Source organism: Chaetura pelagica, unplaced genomic scaffold, assembly GCF_000747805.2.
Source record: "Chaetura pelagica isolate M959 unplaced genomic scaffold, ChaPel_1.0 scaffold242, whole genome shotgun sequence".
Classification (NCBI taxonomy): Eukaryota; Metazoa; Chordata; class Aves; order Apodiformes; family Apodidae; genus Chaetura; species Chaetura pelagica.
Genome location: NW_009952377.1, coordinates 1097581 through 1117744, shown reverse-complemented (window position 1 = coordinate 1117744; position 20164 = coordinate 1097581). Strand labels below are relative to the sequence as shown.

Sequence of the window (20164 nt, the reverse complement as noted above, 5' to 3'; positions counted from 1 at the left end):
GCATTTAAATGTATATTTAAAAAAATGTCTTACTACAGTTCTCTGCAATTTGTCTCTTTATTTTGACTTATTATTCCCTGTTTTTAAAGCTTGTCTAGTGTTTAATAGTATTTTAAATATTAAAAAGTCCATGTTTACCTTCCCACTGAATTTTACCACATTTGTTTCTTAAGTCTTTGCTTTTCCTGTCTTGTTTAAGGATATGATTTTAACTTAAAGGAAAATTCTACAGTCTACAAGTGGTAAAGTATTTCAAAAAATAGACCATAAAGATGGCCAGGCTATCCAGATGTAAAAGAATGCTATACATGCTGAGAATTTGTAATTGAGAACATTGATAATTAAAAACTTTACGCAATAATAATTTTGAGCCATCAACATGAAACGTAAGAACAACTTGTTAGAATGATGCCTTGTTCCTTAAAAATACTGGATGGAGGGTGTTTGTATAATAGCTTGATTATTTTAAGTTTTATAACTGTGTAGAAATATTATGAAGTAAAAAAGCCTTCAATCATATGTAGGCTTAATTCCAGAAAAGCTTTTTGTGGGGAATAACAAGCCTATGTTTTTTAATTGTAGAATAATACTGCCCCCGGAGCAATGACACGGCGCAACACATACGTTTGTAGTGAAAGAACCACTGCTGATAGGCATTCAGTGATACAAAATGGCAAGGAGAACAGGTATATGAAGTCTTCCTATGGTGTATGTCCCTTGTCTTCACATTTCAAAAAAACTGTAATGCCTAATTTAAAAATCAGTTATATTCTAGTGTAATTCTTAATGAAAGGTGAGTACAGATCTTTGGTTATGGAGTATCTGTAAGTATGTTGAGTTTTTTCCTATGCTTAATTCATACAGTGTTTATACTTAAAATTAAAAGAAAGATCATAGTTTCTGGTTAAATACATGTCATATTTATACAGTCATCTTCTCAAATCAATTGTTAATTCCTGTGATCAAACATATGTTTGTAGAAGAGGCTTGTTTAATGTCAAACTACAGAGTCTGTCTCTTGGGCGATTCTCTTTTTACATTTCACTTTAAACTGTACTTTGTTGGGATTGTTTGGAATACTGTTTTTTCTATAAAGTTTTGGGGAGAAAGTCAGTTTTTTTCTGAGCAGAGATGAAACAGTGATAGGCCATTGTCTTGGACTAACAATGTTCCTTAGTGATATCCCTGGAGTCTAATTGCTTCCCCGTATTTAGAGAACTCCGTCTTGAGAAGGGAAGCACTGATACCTCTGTATTCTGAGAGAGAACAGTCATAGAAATAACAGGTTTCCTCTTACTGTACTGATTGAAAGCCTGACTGGAGCATGCTGTGGAATTGGAGTTACAACCAATTCCTGTGTTAGCACCATAGCCACATCTAGTACCACCATTCCCTGTGTACCAGAGACTGAGGAGAGCTGTAGAAAATAAATATAACAGTGAACGTAGACATTAGGTATATAGAGTAACACCTGTGAAGAATAACCACCACTTTTCCTAACTGCCTGAGATGTTTAAAGTTGCAGCCAACTGTTCCTCACAGAACTTTACTGGTCTTAAAAGCTGGTAAAAATAAAGTAGTGGACCACTGCCAGAAGAGTGCCCAGACAGCTAGTACTTATAAAAGATGCTTGGAGCTTGGAGGATTGTGTTCCTTACTCCTACTTTTCCCAATTTTCTCCACCCCTTCCTTATTTTATTATATATTGTAAAGGATCAGAAGAAAATACTTTTCTTCTACCTCATGTTGAAGTTAGTGAAAGATCTGCCTTTTTTTCTCATAATTTTTTCTCTTCCTTTCAGCCATTTATGAGGAAAAGTGGCAAAGTTGTGGTGTTGAATGGAAAGTCTGTCTGTCCCTTGTTTGACCCCTGGAGCATAGGGATATAAAGAACATAATTTTAACCATGTCTCTTCCTCCTAGCTTTCTGCAAACTGAAAGTGATTAAGGAAAAATACAAGTATAAGTTTCAAGAGTGTCAAAATCTAACTGGCTAGCTGGGCCTGCAGTCAACTGTGTGTGAAGTACAGCTATTTGGTACTGTCTCTTAGGTGTGTCTGTCTCAGCCTTCATTGGTTAGTCCTTGTTAACATTACCAAGTTTGTTTAGATTAAAGCTTACCATCCTTTCTTTGATTTTATATGTTTATAGCTTTTTTCTTTCCAACTGTCTGAAAAATGAATCTTACTGTCCAAAGTACCTTTGATCAGAATTGATTATCTGATTTCTTGGTATAATAACATTTTTGTCCATCTTTATAGTAGTATCTTTTCGATATCTTGGACTACAACTTCTTCATTACATTTTATTAGATATTATTTATTAGGAATGCTTGATGTTCCTTTAATTGCAGAGTAACTTCATACTCCTAAGAAGCTGTCTTCTGAAGTTATTTCCCAGCTTTTGATTTTCTCAGCAAACTGCTGTCTTTGTGGTTTGTCATGTATGAGCATTAAGCTCAAAGTTAATGCTGAGTAATACTTGGCAACTACATTAATTCAATTTTATATCCATAATTTATTTTTCCTTACGTAATTTACCTTCTATTGTCAATACAGTATCCAAGCATCATTTGCTTATCCTGCAAACTTTAGTCCTATTTAAGTCATTTGAAATATGTGAGCATTTCTATTTTCACTGTAGGGGACAAAAATAATACTTAAAGCTTTTATTGTGTATTTTTTATTACTAATTTTGTTACTCTTTTTAGAGGGTTAAAACAAGGAAAGATTTGGCACAGAATTCAGAATTTGTCTGAATATATTTTGCTGTAAGTGAGCAAAGGCTTGACTAGTCACATGAAATGCAGAGACCTTTAATGCAGGTTAAATAAATATGGCTATTGATGGGACTGGCTCTTCAGAAGGAATTCTGCCTGCCTTCAGGTGTTGCTCTAGTATCTCTAATATTACTGTACTTTCAACTTGGCAGAAGGTAAATTTAGAAACTTGTAATGGTTTTTCTTTTGTGAAACAAGATCTGAAGTAGAACCTGACCTTTCTATAAATCCAAGGTTTTGTTAAAAATGCTTTCTGTGCTTTTATAGTGTGCATTGGTGGCAAATATTAAAGGCAGGAGTAATTACTATAAATTATTTGTTAGAAATTGGATTTTTTGATTTTCTGTAGCCAATTAGATACCAACTGTTACCCAGTGAAAACTTGGACGACTTGCTTTAATAGGCAATATGTGCAGATTTTAAGTCTCTTCTTTCTGTAGAGAAAGTGTTGAACCATTGCCTGTTTTGGTTTTATTTTGCACATTGATTTCTGAAGGTGTGGAAATTTTGCAGCATCAGTAGTCAGCATTGATGTTGAAGAAAGTAGTCTTGAAGACCCCATGCCAGAGCGGTAGAAGCAAAGGTTTTTCAAGTCTCACATCCCTACTTTAACACACTGTGTGGCTGACACAGACATTCTGCTGGAGATGACTCTGTTGGCTGTCCTCCAAAGCCTGAGCATTAATTAACGCACTTGGGGACTCATGAAACACTCTTCCTAATGATAGGCAATTGCTTTCCATCATTTTGTAACAGAAATTATTTACAACAGCCTCAGATTTTTAATAAGCCTTGGCACTAATTGGTGAATGTCAGCTCACTGTTTCTGGGTTCCCAGGCTAGTAATCCAAGGAAGCTGATTTCTAGTAGAGCTTCAGAGGGAGAAATGTAAATGTTTTAATATGTGCTCTAGTACCTTAATGACACCTTTAGCTATCGCATCTTTGGAGGCAGAGAACTAAATAAAACTTCAGTATAATATGTTGTAAAACTAGATTTTGTCCTTTGTATTATGCAACAAATTGAGAGGAAAAGAGCTAGAAGTAGTCGAGAGGCTAGTCATCATTTAGTTGGTGACTACCTGAGTTCAGGGTGTTGCTTTTGTGATTAATATTAATTTCCTTAAAATGTCTTGATACCCTTGGGGTAATGTAAAAGCTGGGCTGTGTTGCAGGCTTCGTTGAGGTAGTGGTTGTAGTTGGCACCCTGCTGGATTCAGCAGTGTGAAGAGATGCATGCATGACTCAGATGAAGTTCTCTAGATTCTGAAGAGTTAAAACCCAAACAAAAAGATGTAGATTTTGCTAACCATTGTAGCCAGCATGATGACTGAACTGAGATGTTTTCTACTAGTGCTTTGAGATCTAAGCCTGAGAAGTGGGTCAGCTGATGCTTGTAACCAGACTAGCATTCTCCTCTCCAATGTCTGACATACCAGAATGAGATAATAGGACTTGAATTTCAGTGTGTGTAAGCATGAAGTGACTTGGAAGTGAACATGCAGTGTCATGAAACTGTCAGTTACAATATTCTTACTTTTAAAGCAAACTTCAGATGAATTATATATGATGTGGTAGCCTGAAAGGCCCAATACATCTAGTAGCCTTAGTTTTTTCCCATCCTTATCAGTACTAGATAATGTGAAGGCTGCAAAGAATATTTTGGCCCAAAGAAAGAGAAAAGATTTAATGGTCCTATTTTAACATAGTGTACAGCTGGCAGCATACTGCCATTCTGCTAAGACAGCACTGTAGACCTTCCTTCAAAGCCTGAGTGGTAATTTGGAGAATTTAAGGTTCATGACCAAGCAATGTGTGATGTTCTCAAATGGTCATACCTCTTCCTTCAGTGAACACCAATTCATTGCTTCCTACATGTGCAGCTTGAGTAATTATAGCCTTTTTGTTTGGGCCCCTCTGGGCTTGTTAAAGATGATTATGTTGTTGTTTCTGATTGTGCCTGTGATGTCTCTCAGCTACCAGATGTAGATCAAGATTTGACAGCTCACCCAACTTACACTGATTTGTTTTAACATGGATGTGTTTTGAAAACAAAGTGTTTTGCTGCAGTGATGGAGCTATCATCAGTCTTTTTGAAAGTGCAGTGGTGTTTTTTAATGCATTTTTAAATGTTAAGAGCAATGCCAGATATATCAGTGCTTTATGCTAGTGCTTTGGCACAGAACACTGAATTACTCAGGTTCTGTACATCAAGGAGGGTATCACCACAAAATAATACTGATGGTAAGAGAATGATCATTTCATAGATGCCAAGTGCTATAGTAAGGATGCTTTTTAAGGGGAGTATAGGGTAGTTACTGCTGTTTACATAGAAGAGGGCTGTTAGAGTTCGTGTTCTTTGATAAATCAGTTAATAGAAGGAAAAGTTTGCTTTTTTTCTATGCAGTAGTTTGTTGTTGGTCCATCATGCTCTTCTTTCTGCCTCTGCCTGAACCCAAACCCCCTCACAGCCTGACAGAAATGTTCGCTTACGCAGCTAGCCCTGCTTCAGTTTGCACTACATCCTTCTCCAGTGTTCGGCTGCGACATCAGAAGTCGATGTCCATGTCAGCCTCTGTGCACACGAAGATGATGTTGCCTCCAATAGACAATGGCGCAGATAACTTCAGGCCTATGTAAGAACCTGAAATCATTGTGAAACTAACTTATACCCACTGCTTCTTAACTTTGTGCTGTGGAATTTTAGTCCTAGATTGTTCTAGTATATATTGCCCACAAGATGTGTGTTTTCTCATTTTTTTAGTCTTGTTTATATTTGTCTTGTGGTGTATCAGGCTGTCTGTGACATAATCCTGCAGTAACAAACCTTAATTTTTTTTCCTAGTGTTAGGAGTATTGGACATTCCATATTCTCAAAGTTTGTGGGAGACTTTTAGCTGTGTTATTCTGAAGGACTTCATTACTTGGAGTGGTTTGCTTGTAGAGAATTTTGTGTAGGATACTTTTCAAATTAGCAAGATTTTCAAAGATGTATTTATAGAATGTGGAGGGAGAGACACTAAAGTTACGTATTGCTTCTCTTTCCTGGGACAAAACTTTACTCATCTATTCTTCTATCAGTCTTCTTAGTGAAACATTGTATGCCTAGTTTATCTTGTCTTCTCCAGGATACTCTTTGCATTTTTCTGCCTATGTAGGTTTCTGTTTCGGCAGCCTTTTAATCCTAACTCCTTACAAGTTTTGATTCCATACAGTGCTACAATAACGTTGATATTTCCAACCCTTGCCTATATAAAAAGTGTCTGCTTATGCTTTACTGTAGAATGTAGTGTTTTGTGTTTCCTGCAGAGCCATAGTGCTTCTGTAAAGAAGTTCTAGCATTGTTTTTTGTTTTCTGCTCTAGCACTATTCCCGATCAAAGAACTCCAGTTGCTTCAACTCACAGCATTAGCAGTGCGACCACCCCTGATCGTATCCGTTTCCCCAGAGGAACGGCCAGTCGGAGCACGTTCCATGGCCAGCTCAGAGAGCGACGTACTGCTACCTACAACGGGCCACCAGCCTCTCCCAGTCTGTCCCATGAAGCAACACCACTCTCACAGACCCGAACCAGGGGTTCAACTAATCTATTTAGTAAACTAACTTCAAAACTAACAAGAAGGTAAGTCTCCTAAAATCATAATGCGGTATTTCCTTCTTCTCAAGGAGTAGGCATACCTGGTAGGTCATTGCTTAGGTTGTTTTATCTACATTCTCTGGTTAATGGCTTAACAATTTCTGCAACTTGAAATGCACTGGTTTATGATTTTTTCATAGCACTTTGTAGTTACAGAAGCCATTTGTTTTTAGCAGTTGAATTAGAAGGGATGAAAAGCAAGACAGCTTGGTCTGTGCTGTTTCTTCTGTGCTGTTCATCTGAGGTACAGATGCTGCAGAGCTGAAACATTTTGGCTCAGTTCAAAAGTTGCTTACTCAGACTACATGGTCTTATTAGTAGATGGCATAATCTTTAGTAGATGGAATATGATCTATAAGGTCCCTTTCAACCCTAACCTTTTGTATGTTATGATAAACTAGGGTCCCAATCTTGATTGTTAATGTCACAACAGAAGCTCAGGTTGCATTTCTCAGTCATTAGGCTATTAATATTTCCAGAATAATCTTGCTGGTAACACACAAATAGAAGTATCACAGGTGAAAAGGGTAGGGGCAGGAAACAAAAGCATCTTTTGGCAGTAGAGCTACACAGGTCATATTCAAATAATGGCAGTACTATGGTTTCAGCCTAGGCAATGGTCAGGTCAAACCTTGAAAAACTTACTCCTGTTTTCACCTTTAGTTCATGTGCAGGTTCTGGTTTTGGTGTGAAGGTGTGTTGTCTAGCCAAAGCCTAGCTTAAGCAGGTATTGTTACTGCACAATCAGTTTTTATTCTGATTGGACTTCTTGTTTCAAATTCAAGTATAATTTTAAATTAGTTCCTACAAACCCTAAAATTGAACCCTCCCTATTTTCTTTCCTTATTTAAAACCTGTTGGTCCACATACCACATACCTCAGACCACTCCGATATCCACAGCTTGTGTTTGCAGAAGTGTGGCTTTGTTTATCTTTGCCTTAAGATAATCTCCATGCTTTTGTGTACCCCCCTCATCATGTGAAATTTTGTGGAATATATCATTCTGGTCTTGGCCTGCCTGCTTTTGTTTTAGGCTTGTATCACATCAGCACCAAGCTATTTCCTTCCTGTCTGTTCTGTGACTATACATGCCCCCCTCTCACCATCCTCTTCATAGGCTTCTATTCCTACAAATAATGCTAAGCCAAACTCCTTTTTTTTTTTTTTTTTTAAACTGGCTGATTTCAATTTAGAGAGTAAATTTGTTTAAAAATGTAGTTGTTTCTGTGAAAAACAAAAACTTGACAGCCTAACCTTTGGTAAATATTTTACACTGCTCAGCTCTCTGCCAACTAACACTTCCCTGCTTTTGTGGTTGTTTTTTTTCTTTTTTTTTTCCTGTTGAGAGATACAAGATTAATTTGACTTTTTTATAACAATTAAGTCATCTGCTTTTTGTCATGTGAAGTCTTAATCAAAGTCATCCTTTTGGCACATCTTTCTTTCTGTACTTTTGTTTGTAATACCCTTACTTAATTTTCCATCTGATGTTCCAAATGTGGACATTCAAACTGTGAACATGCAAACTTTTCACTTATGCTGCTGGAATATAGTGTTTAATATTGTGTGTCACTCAGTCATTCAGGCAGTGTTCAGACTTCTGTCATTACCTCCAAGTTTTAACTTTTGCAGTGCAGCGTGGTTGTCTTGAAGTTTTTTCCCTACTACTTTAGCCAATAGTTTAAATTCCATCTGGACTTGATTAAATCATGTGCAGCTGTCACACAATAGCACTGTTGCAGATTGTTAAGTTTGCACTTGGATTGCCTCTTATGGTTGTGGCTCTGTTATATTAGGTGCTGTACAAACCTAGTAAGGATGTGGATGGTCCCATCAAAGGACACAGTTCTGTCTCTTCTCTTTAAATAAAATATTTTTTTAAAACCCCTTCAAACCTATTAATTCATTCTAACATTCTCTATGGGGGATCAGAATCCTTTTGATTATTAACTTACGTTCTGGTGTAGGCAATTGTTACAGCTTCTGCCACTAAATTAACTAAATATTTAAGGCAGTTTTTGTCACAACATGGCTGATCTAATACTATAAAGGGAGGAAGAAACCTAATTCTGAAGATACTCAAGATCTAATTATAGTAGAGTTACTGATTTATTTTTTTCTTTCTATTTGAAATACATGAATAAAATGCAAACATATTTTAATGTGACCTTGCAGATTATGAGCTTTAAAGTGTATTGACACCAGTATGTATTTTAATTCATAATAACTACTGGTGGCTTAGTTCCCAGAAAAAATAAGTTTGGAAGTAGGAATGCTAAGAGTTTGACTCTCCAGACCCTAAATGATCTGCCTAATGTCAGAATGTATTGAAGTGTAATTTCTTTGTGCATTTTAAATGAGTCTTTTTGCATGTTTCACTCTAAATGGCTTTTTTGATTTATTTTGTACAAAACTTTTTGTTAATTATTATTTTGGCTTAATTTCTTTTAGAAACATGTCATTCAGGTTTATCAAAAGGTAGGATTTATTTATATTTAAAAAAAATTGGCTCCTGCAATTAACAACAGATTGGCTTTCTAGCCTTGGTTTTCTGAAAACTAAACTTTCTGCTGAGAACTAAATACTTTCTTTCTTGAGAGGAAAGCATAGAATAAATCCATTAACTCATGATGATCCTTAAGAATCTGTGGCACCTGAATAACAAAGATGCTAAGCATGCCTTGTGAATTCTTCTCTCTTTGATAGAGTTGGTAGTACCAAAGTAATTCTGTTCTCTGTACTAATACACTTAGCATGCTTGTGTTTGAAGAATGAGGTGTTTGATAACAATAATGAAAGTTTAAACAAAACATAAGGTTACAAGCAAATAAAGGTAAGTGATGCTAAATTTATGTTCTCTCTTTGTTTTCTGATATGTTCTAAAAATCAGTTTGAAGTGTTGTCTGCAGTTGATACAGTGGAAAGCAATCTGAACACTGTTGTGAATCTTAACAGATTTATATGGAAGACTGAATGAAGATGCAATGGCTGCATATTTATTTTAAAATGGGATGCATTTGCTGAAGTAAATTGCAGCTGAAGTGGAAATAGAGTGCTTTACTTACAATCAAAAAAACTAACATCTATGCAAATTTATTAACAAAAGAGAAAAGCTCAAAAGTCTGATTTGCTTTTCAAGGCCAAAGGATTGAATTTAGTTTTACAATTTTGGAATGAATCAAGCTGCTGTGAACCTTCTTATTCTGTTCTGACTCATGAAAGTAGGTTATACAGTTTTGCTCCATGGGTAAATTTTCCAGTAGAATTTTGTCATACTCTGGTTAAATCATGTCATGGAGCTTCTTAAAGGGTCATACTTTGAATTGGAAACTACTTAGCAAAAATAGAGAGACAGGGGCAGGAAACATCTATTTTAACTTTCAAAACTCAAAACTGTGCTTTTGCCTAATTTGGAGTTTGTCAAACCATTTCAAGGAAATACTTAGATTAGGGAGATCAGAGATATATAAATTGCTGTTTCAATTTGAGTTTATTATGTACAGTTTGAGTCAAAGGGTACTCCCCTGGTTAAATGAGTAGATTCCACACCACTGTAGTAATAACCAGGGCTCTTCCAAACATGACTGTGTTTAGAACCAGCGTTTGGTTGGGTTGGCTGGCATTGTCACAGCTGAGAAAAGGAACATGCACCAACTGTTGCTTAAAGAAAGAAACCATCCAGCCCTGTATACAGATGGACCTGAGCAGCAGCAACAGCTTTAATTCAATATGCATCATGAGCTGTGGGGTGCATGCCACTTTGTAAGAGGGAGCTTTCAGCTCCCCGTAATCACATTCCATGTAAGTAACAAAGGATTATGATTTGTGCAACCTCCACAACTGGATGCATATACCTTTCTTACTCTGCTCTGAGGAAAGGCTAAATTGCTAATACAAGTACAGTTTTAAATTAGAGAGTTACTGTTAAAATTTGAGATTTAGAGAAGGTACATTTTTAAAATATTTTTTTATTTCCTTTGACTTGGGGCTGGGAATCCTACCCTATTGTGAAAATAGCTGCAGCAGTGTCTATGAATGTCTTTTGAAGAAGAGATTTGCAAAGTCTTGCACCACCTACACAGGACCAGACTGTGCTTTTGAAATTCCATTTTAGGAGTGTGGGGTGTCCCTCTTACCTGATCTGTATATAGGTACAAATTTAAATTAAAAATGCTTTGGTAATTTTGTTTTGTATGCTATGAATTTTACCTAAAGTCACTATTTTTGATACAGAAAGAACTACTGTAACCCGACAGCACATTGTAGTGCTGCAGCATCATTCTAGGGAGCTGAACCAAATTAGATAATCAGTTACTCCTTTTTAAACAACTGACTTACAATAATGTACTTGGTGCACAGAGGTATAAGATAGTTATCTATCTCTTGTACCATGCCCTGTCCTTGCCAATCTTCATATTGTGAAAGTCCTAACTTTTTTCCTGACAGCAGAAATCACTTTGTTCTGAATTGTATTGCAGCATCTCTTCTCCATTGCCATAAATTGGTCTTATTTTAGCATCTTGCACTTTTTGCTGGTTTTCCGTATCTCTTTAGACTGTTTTATTTGTGCTTATTTGGATTTTTATCACAAAATATACAAAGATGTAAAGAAAAGAAAACAAGAGAATAACTCAGGACAGATGTATGGAAGCATTCTGTTTTTTAAATGCTTTTCACAGACAATAATAGCAAAACCCATGAAGGAGATAGTGTACAGGCATTGCATGACAAATGAGAACTTTTCTATATATGTATTTGTTCCATTCCCAAGACCAAGGAGTGTCTTGGTCCGTGAAATTCATTTATGCAAAAATACAAGCAAAAGCAGAAAATTTATAACACAAACTAGCAATTTGCAGTTCCCACAGAAGTGAAGGTTATATTTGCAGTGAGGAGGCCTCAGGGCTGCATCTGACTTGCAGCCCCACAAAAACAATACTGGCAGTACAGTAAGTGACTGTTCTCAAGGCACCAGTGCTGGGCTGCAGAACTGGACAATAACCATGTCCTTCATGAAGGGAGGAGTGTCTAGAAAGACTGGCACAGCTCTCCAAAGCTTGGCATGATGGCTCAGATTTGAAGGTGCATGTCACCAAATGCAGTTCCTGCTGCTAAAATGAACAAAACACTGATGCATGGAAAAACTGAGTAAAGTGAGGATTTTCTGAGAGGCTTTCATGAACATGTGTGTATTATTTCAAAGTGGTAGGTATTTTGTAAATGTTTTTTCATAGATTCAGACTGCAGTGATTTAGAAACTGAACAATTAGGCTTAATTTAAACCTAAAAAGGGTCTGAGAACGTGATATTAACTGTAAGACTTTTAATTGTTGGGAAGACCAGTTGTGATCCTATTTTCTACAACTTTTGACAAGCTTAAATCTTAACTAAGATGTTGTCTTCCTCTTTGTAGGCTCTTCAAAGTTAAGATGCTCCCAATTTTTCAGTTAAACAATATCTTCAAATTTGTTGCTGCTTTGCCCAGTAAAATGAGCCTTTCCAAGATCATCTGAAGAGTGTGGATTTGTTCATTTGGTACACATGGTGGTTCACTCCCTTTCCATCTACCTCATCTCAGGTCTACAGAGTTATCATAAAGGATGAGTTCATGGAATGTGTATGCAGACCTTATAAATCTTTTTCCACTTTATCCTATATCATCCATAGCAAAGTAGCACATGATCTTAATCTGCCTACTAAAATGAATCATCAGTGCTATTGACTTTTTAAACTGTTGTCAGACTCATAAAACCCACATTACTAAGTATTAGCTGCAGTCATTTACTTGGGACATGGGCAGGGCTGCAGGCTCTGAGCCAGTTGTGCTCCTGTGTTACCGAGAACAACAATTTCCCCCCCTCTTTTTTAAAAAGGTTGAATTTTAACAATTCTATATAATATGATGCTATGATGAAAATTACTACCATTAAAAACACTTTTTGAAGTGCTAGAGCAAGGTTGTGCTATCACAGTGCTTGTAGGGACTGTACAGAATCATCTTCCAAACCTGTTCCCTCTGCAACCCTCAAAACAAAGGAAATGAGGAAATTAAGCCAGGTAACACCCCACAAAAGCTGATAATATCATAATACTGTACATATATAAAAAAAAGCTGTCTTACATTCCTATCTCTACACACCTGTCAACCAAACTGCTTTAATAGTTGACATTATTCAGTGAAGCCATGTACTAGCTTAGAGTAGGCTTGATAAGAACCTTTTAGCTTCCCTGCAAGCAGAATTAACACTGAGATGTAGAACTGTGGTACTACAGCAATTGGAAGGTAAAGTGGTTTTCCTCCTCATTGCTACTTGATACTGGATTTTAAAAAACCCAACAGTGATCTGCAACGTCGCTTTAAGCAATGCAAAACAGCTTAAGTTTACTCAGATGTTGAAGATGTGTCAGTGAGGAGATGAGTAGGATGGACTCACAACTTGAGAAATCTTGTATTTGCTTCCAAGTCTTGGCTGAATTATATAGACGTCTTGTTTCTTGTGCTTTAAAGTATTGTTTAAACACCTAATAGCTCAGATTTTATGTGCATGCCAAGACACGAGGTAACCAGGCTTATCCGTAAATATTGTTTCAAATATATATTGTATTACCAGACAAAACTTAACTCCTAATTATTTTTAGGCTAATTACATTATTTTTCTTTTAGGAGGTACTTAATAATACAATAACTTCAATATGATTTGTAACTTTAGCTTAACATTTTCTGCTTTTAGAAGTCCAACTTTACTCAGTGAGTTTTACAGTATTTAATATATATAAACGTACACTGTAAAAGTTAGTTATGGTCTTTTTAAAAACTAGCTTACAGACTTCCATTTGGCTTGACCATGTTATATTCTGAATTTGGTCTAACCTATGAAGTTCTTTACATCTTTGTTACTTCGTATTTTGACACACCTTTGGTATGATTGCAGTATCTTTTAGCAGCTGCTCAGATTTTGTATATTGTAGTGTAAGATTTGTCTTCTCTTTCCCACTTCCTTTTGCTTCTGCATTCTTTTCAATGAGGCTCCCGACTGAATATGAGAGGAACGGGAGATTTGAGGGCTCAAGGTGAGGGTAAAATTTTTGTTTAAAATGTTATTTAGGTGAGTTTGAACCTTTCTTCCTGTGATTATGTGGCATAGTGGCTTCAGGCAGCAGCTTTTGTTTTGTGTAAGGCTTTGAAACTAAACAAAGAAGCATTTTTGTCTGCAAAACAGCTGTAAAAGCATTGACTGACTCGGTTCTAAACTTTCATGTTTCCTGTTGCCTTTTCCCTTGTGTGTTTTTTGCATCTTAGTCATTATAATTTGTTGTCTTACAGGCATGTAGGTAAGTGATCTCTAGTGATGCTGCATATATATGGAAGAGCCACTGAGGAGTAATAAGATATTTCTCATTTCCAAAATCACAGATAGTTAAACAATGTTACACTATTCTTCCAAAATCTGCATATCAAAAAAATCTAGAAATTCTGAAACTTGTGCTGGTTCTGCTGCTTTCAAGTAGAAAAAGCTTTCAAAAATAAAATGAGCATTGAATGAAAATTTGTCCCCTCTGCCCCCTTGCAACTGTATTAAATTAAAACCTCTAAGTTAAAACAAAGTATTCTTTAATTTGCTTGCTAAATTTTATAACATGGCAAATCACACCTGGATTTGACAGCATAATCCTATGACTCACAGTTACTGTAAGTCTTTCTAACAGTATGTAAAATTATGAAATAGGGTTTTTTTGAGAGATAATTATTTAGTTTTGACCTTGCTGTCACTTTTTAACTTTTTCATAATTGCCTGCTTAATGGTGATAGAAGAAAAGCATTGTATGACCAGAAATTCATTGCCAACTATTTTGAAGAGCAACTTGATTTAATATTGTAAATTGAGCTTTGAAGTTGAAAGTGAGACCTAAACTGCATGGTTTGGGGTCACTTAGGTATTTTCAGAAAATATTTCAGCATGACAGTGGATATATTTAGATCTCTTGCCCAAAGAATGAATAAACTTTCAAGATGCAACTGACAACATGCAAATATTCATAAAACAAATCTGCCATCTTTTCTCTGGAGGTCCAAATCTGGTTCCTTATTCTTTAGCTGCCTGACCACTGATTTTAATTGGAGTAGAAGAATAACCACAAACTAGAAATTTCTGGAACACTTCTTTTCTTTGTCCTGGATAACCTTATTTACCCTTACCAAAGGAAAAGCTTTTATTATTTAAAGACAAAGAAAGGAAAAAAAAAAAAAGTTGCAGCCTCAGTATTTTGTGCTTTATGTCTTAAAACTGTGACAGGAACCCTCTTATTAACGTTGATGAGGTGTCTCACAGTGACTCCCAGCTCTGTCCTTCATTTGAGCCTCAAGGACACTTACTTGTGTAGCTCATAGCTGTGAAAGATTTCGTCACTTTACCTCTATCAGTTGTTGGTAGTAAACAAATTGCTGCCTAAGTTAGAGACAGGGTAATTCCTCCCTGTTGAAGGTTACCCCAGTAGCCTACAATGTGGTGAGTCTCTAGTGACCATCTCAAACACCAGTGGAGGAAGGGCAGAGTGAAACCAAAACCGTGTAAAACTGGGCAGGACATGTTGGCAGTAGGTGGGTGACCAGTGGCAGGGTCCCCTGGCACAGCTCTCCTTCCTCCTGCTTGTGTCTATTAGGCATGTCATGGGCCCTCCTGGTGCTAGATCTCCAACCTGCTGCACTGGAGCAGGTGCAGAGGAACCTGCAGGTGTTTCTGCATGGGCTCACCCATTTGTGTTTGAGTGGCTGCTTCCCTATGACCTGGCACTCCCACCCTTTTGTCACAAGTCCAGAGTGACTCTGAATTCTCCAGAATTCATTCTCCGAATGTTCCAGGAACTTCTAGCGCAGAGCTGGTGTTTCAGCTGTCCACATGGCCCAAGAAGAGGGGTTTGAGCAGAACCTGCCTTAAAATCAAGTTGTAGGTGATGCATGTAATTCTGCCTCCACCAGGTCATTTCCCTCGTGCTCCTGATGCCAGTGACTTCCAGTTGTGTCACCCGTTGTACCATACCTTTGTTTCAGCCCCAACAGCTAATGCTTCACCTTGACTGTGTCTGTACAGCAGCCAGGGTATTGCTCTCAGCCAGGGTCTCTAGATGTTGCTCTCATACCAGTAGTGTCTGTGGAGTGTTAGTTTGCTTCACTAACCTGAAAGGTGGAGAAGGCAGCTGGCCCTGCTAAGTAATAAATTCCTGTCTTTCAGCCGCAATGTAGCTGTGGATCAGAAGGATGAGAACAAGGAAGCCAAGCCTCGGTCGCTGCGTTTTACCTGGAGCATGAAAACCACCAGCTCCATGGATCCCAATGACATGATGAGGGAAATCCGAAAGGTCCTGGATGCCAATAATTGTGACTATGAACAAAGAGAGCGTTTCTTGCTTTTCTGTGTCCATGGAGATGGGCACGCGGAAAACCTTGTCCAGTGGGAGATGGAGGTCTGTAAACTGCCAAGACTGTCCCTGAACGGAGTTCGCTTTAAGCGGATATCGGGAACATCCATAGCTTTTAAAAACATTGCTTCCAAAATTGCCAATGAGTTAAAGCTGTAACAAGAAAAATAGTTAAGTTGTAAATTAGTTAGCAATTTCAAGTGTTTTTGAGAATTCCGATGGAAATGTATAGAATAACATTTAGGCAATAACTTCTGCATCCTTCTGAATAGTGATATTAAAAAAAAAGCTGCTGAGCTGGGAGGGAGAGTTGGACTTTTTTATAAGTGCACTACAGCATTAAAGTTGCCTACTATGTAAAATATTACCCCTTCTGCTTTATTTCCATTGCTCCTAAGTCTTTGACAACAAATTGAAACACAGAATATATTCATTTAACTATGCCTCCTGTTTGTGTGGACGTGTGAATGTACAGTATGTGTGTATAATATATAAAGTATTATATGTAAACAATTCATTTACAACATCGAGCTGTACCAGTACCTCTTTTTGGGCTAATTTTGGTGCTAAAAATTGAAATGGCCAAGGAGGAGACACTTGAGTTAATATTTAAAATAACTGAAGCGATAACCAGTAAATGCAGGTTTACAGTTCACTGCTCTGTTAAGGAAAAAAAAAAGTGTGTGAAGGGTTTGGATTTACGGTTGTGAACATTATTAGTCCTGTTTTATAAGTAGATCTCATGAGATTATTAAAAATTCACTTTTACTGAGTAAGTTTTGCATTATATTTTGCCCACCTATTTATTATTTAAGTCTGAATCACATTTTAAAAAATGTAGTTGATTTGTGCATTAAAAATATTTGGGTAAACGCTTCCATTCTTCTGCTTCTACTAAACTACTAAGATTGTATCTTTGTCCTTTTGGCTTATGAGCATTGATTGCAGCTGAGAACACTTTTCTGGTGTTCCATTGCTCCTCTACAGCATGAGGCAATCTAAAAGGATGTGCTAGATGCTTACTAGTGATTTCTTCTTTCAGGCCAAGTTCTCTACGTTAGACTAGGTCAGGCTGATCCCAAGCACAAAAGAACTCTCAAATGACCGTATTTTGATGCAGGTCACCACGTCCCGGTCGGTACCGGGCTCAGGTGTTGCTGCAGGTGTGGTGGCAGTACTGTCCTTGGATTACTGGGTGCACACAGTCTTGAAACCCACAAGTGGGAATCAAATTTGCTGCTGATCTCTGTTGTAATTTCCAACTTACTAAACTACAGCCGGTAGCAGTAGCAATGAAATACTTTTCCTTGCAGCTCTCTTCCAGCGTGCTTCCCCTTGGCTCTGGTTGTCTTGCTTGTGGTGGCTTTGTGCCAGTTGTCTCTCTAGCTTCTGCTGCAGGGGGAGTCCACAGTTGCTTTTTAAACGTGCAGTGTGGAAACCCACCCTTGGTGAACTCTCTGATAGCCAACTAGTTTTCTGTAGGACATGAAGCTATTCTGGGATGGTCCCCACTTGTTAACCGCTGCCGTGGTGAGTCAGATTTCATTTTGCAAACTCGAATGAAGAGATTTCTTCATGTGTTGCTTCCTACTGATACTCGGTTCATTTCATCAAGGACTTCTGTAGATAATATCCCACATTATCTACTTGGTTTTTTTGTGTTAATGTTTTATGGTTATATTTCAGTGAAGCACTTAAGCATGTACTTAACGTGTGCTTTAAACTGGAGCCTAAATTTGCATTTTAATTTTGCAGTGAGCTAATAGTTATAGTACACAGTTCAGATTTGACCCGAGGTGAAAATGCAAAATCCTTGCTATTTTACAGATTAGTTCTTGTGATCTGTAGTCTGTGAAGGCAGCAGACTTCCTCTCTCTTTCCCTAAGCATTGATATTGATTATGCTAGTTTAAAGGGTAGTCATAGTTGTTAAATATAGTAAATATTCCTGAATTTGCATTTTACTCTCTGTATATTCTGTATCACACCATGGCTTGAGAACTCCAGGTGCTGCCTGGTCCTTTCAGTGCTCTGCCCATGCCTGTGCTGCTCAGTATGGTTTTTTCCATGAAAACTCCATTTTGTAATAGCAATAAGACATTTCAGGGCAGTCATTGTACTTTCTCAGGTGAATGGTCACCTGTCCTTTCACTTCTTACGTTTTAAGCACTCCTCCAAATGTATTTTTTTCACCTGGCAGTGCACTTTGTTGTCTGAACTGAAAAAAGTGTTCTGATAAATGATGTAAATCTGTATTTGATGGAAGTTCCAAAAGGCTTCATATTAAATGTTTTCTGAAATACTCTCTTCCTACTTCACCTGTTAAGTATGTAATTGCTTCTAGAAAGTGCACAAGTACCACACTTCAGATATTTAAAGTTTGTACTTAAGTATTTTTCTTAATGTGTTCTCAAAAGGTTCTTTCAGAGTAAAATCTGTGTCTGAGGCATTGAAAAAAAAAATTATAATAATCAGAAACAGATTTTTAGCAGCCTTCTTCTCAAATGCCTTGTAAAATTACCACGTTGCAAGAATATGCCCTTGTTTCTTTAGTGTACTGCATGCTTACTGTTCAAGCCTCTAGGAGTTGCCTGGAAAAGAAAACTGCTTTCTTCAGCTCTCCAAACCAGAGACAAACTCCTTCCTGAACACAGACCTTTTTACTTGTTTTCCTTGGGGATCCATGTAGGTTTATCCGCACTGCTCTTGCTAGGACACTGCAGAACTACAACTGGGTTTTCTGGTCTTTGGAATCAAGTTTTTAAAATAATAGGGGGTCAGTGTGTGGTGAGGATGTTGCAGCAGGCAGAGGCATTTTGAGATGTGTGATCTAGCAACCAAGAAGTGGTTTTCTGTAATGGCCTGACTGGTGTCCTGGAACGTGTGTTCTGAATGGTGTGCTGGGAGGGGGTTGCAATGGGCTTATGACTAAAGGTTTTCACCCCTAAAACCCATGTCATCCAGTTCTGAAGAGGTCCCTTGGTTGCTGGGTCTGACAGAGAAAAATGTCATCAGAGTTTGGGTTATGGGGCACTGACTGCTTTAAGAAAGTTTTTAGAGAATAAATAAATGAAAAAAAAAATCTGAACACTGCGCAGGAATAAACAAGTTCAGATACACTTTCCTGTACTTAGGTGCTCTCAAGCATTTCAGTCTATTTTACCTCTTCAGAAGGTCTCGGGTCTTTGACAATGTTGAGAGAAGTAGAGGGAGTTAGGTGAGAGGAGCAGCCAGTCCTGCTGATTTAAGTGCTTTGCTTATTACTTCTTTGCAAGCTAAAGCTTGGATATTGGCAGCTGGTTCAATATTTGTGGGTTCAGAGATTTTCAGTACAGATTTGAGCAAGGTTCACCTTTTTCTCTTGCACTACAGTGAAATTTCAAGATCAAATGTGGTGAGATACTGTATCCCAATTTTTTTTTAATTACAGCATTTTTGTCAAGACAAATTATTTAAAATAGATAATCTTAAATTAGTATCCACATGTTTATGTTAAAGAAACTGAGAGGTTCAGGAGTCCTAGTTATATGCAAAGATTGTAGCAGATCTGGAATTTAAATAAAGAAATCTCCAATTCATTGAAAAGCTCAGCTATACATGAGCCTATTGGGATAATGTGTAGAGGCTTTTAATCAGTCTTTCCCACAGCTGCTGTGTCATACATCATGTGGATTGCAATTTAATTAGGACTGCAGCCAAACCAGAGAACTATTTTCTCTGTTAAGCCCGGGAATGGAACAGCAGTATCTACTTGGTTGTGCTGGTGTTGGTGCCTGAAGGGCTTGGGTATCTCGTGGGTAGGGGCAGAGGCTGCTGTGAGCTCGTGTCCTTCCCTTAAGTTCAGGGGCAGGGTGTCTGGCTGCTTCTTGTTGTGCAGTCTGTGATGAGCTGTCCATGACTGTCCTTTTCTTTGTAACCTGAAGAGTTAAATATTTAGAGTGTCTTGGCAGTAGCTGGTATTTCTGCTATTTGGGGGGTTCCTGCTAAAGTAAAAGTTTCTTTTCTAATTCACATTGCAGATGTTTAGGAAATACTAAATGCAGTTTGGTAAAGCTGGTCTCCCAGTATATTAATGTTTGATTTTAAACATACAAATTTGTAGTTTCCTGTATTTCCAGCTGTCATTGTAATAGAATTTCTCTAATTTTTCATTAAAAAAATGCCCAGAGCTTCCATGTAGAGTTAGGTTCACATTATTACAAATCACTGGTGCTGCCAATTAAACCTCCAGTCTGACATTGTGATGAATTGTGGTTGTGAAAATCCCTCCTCTGAGTGGAATTTTTCTCTCTGGTAGCAGTTGTTTCATTGATGTCACCACTGGCCATTACT

General features: G+C 37.5%; 1 protein-coding gene across 1 annotated transcript in view; it reads left to right on the top strand.

Moving 5' to 3' along the window:
* The window catches only part of MARK3 (MAP/microtubule affinity-regulating kinase 3), a 48676-nt gene extending 32067 nt beyond the window's left edge, over positions 1 to 16609 (top strand). The window contains exons 13-15 of the mRNA XM_010008158.1: positions 583 to 686; positions 6143 to 6400; positions 15647 to 16609. Of these exons, the coding sequence (XP_010006460.1) occupies positions 583 to 686; positions 6143 to 6400; positions 15647 to 15992 (708 nt within the window). The 3' untranslated portion in view covers positions 15993 to 16609. The remainder of the gene's footprint in view (positions 1 to 582; positions 687 to 6142; positions 6401 to 15646) is intronic.
* Positions 16610 to 20164: the final 3555 nt, after the last annotated feature.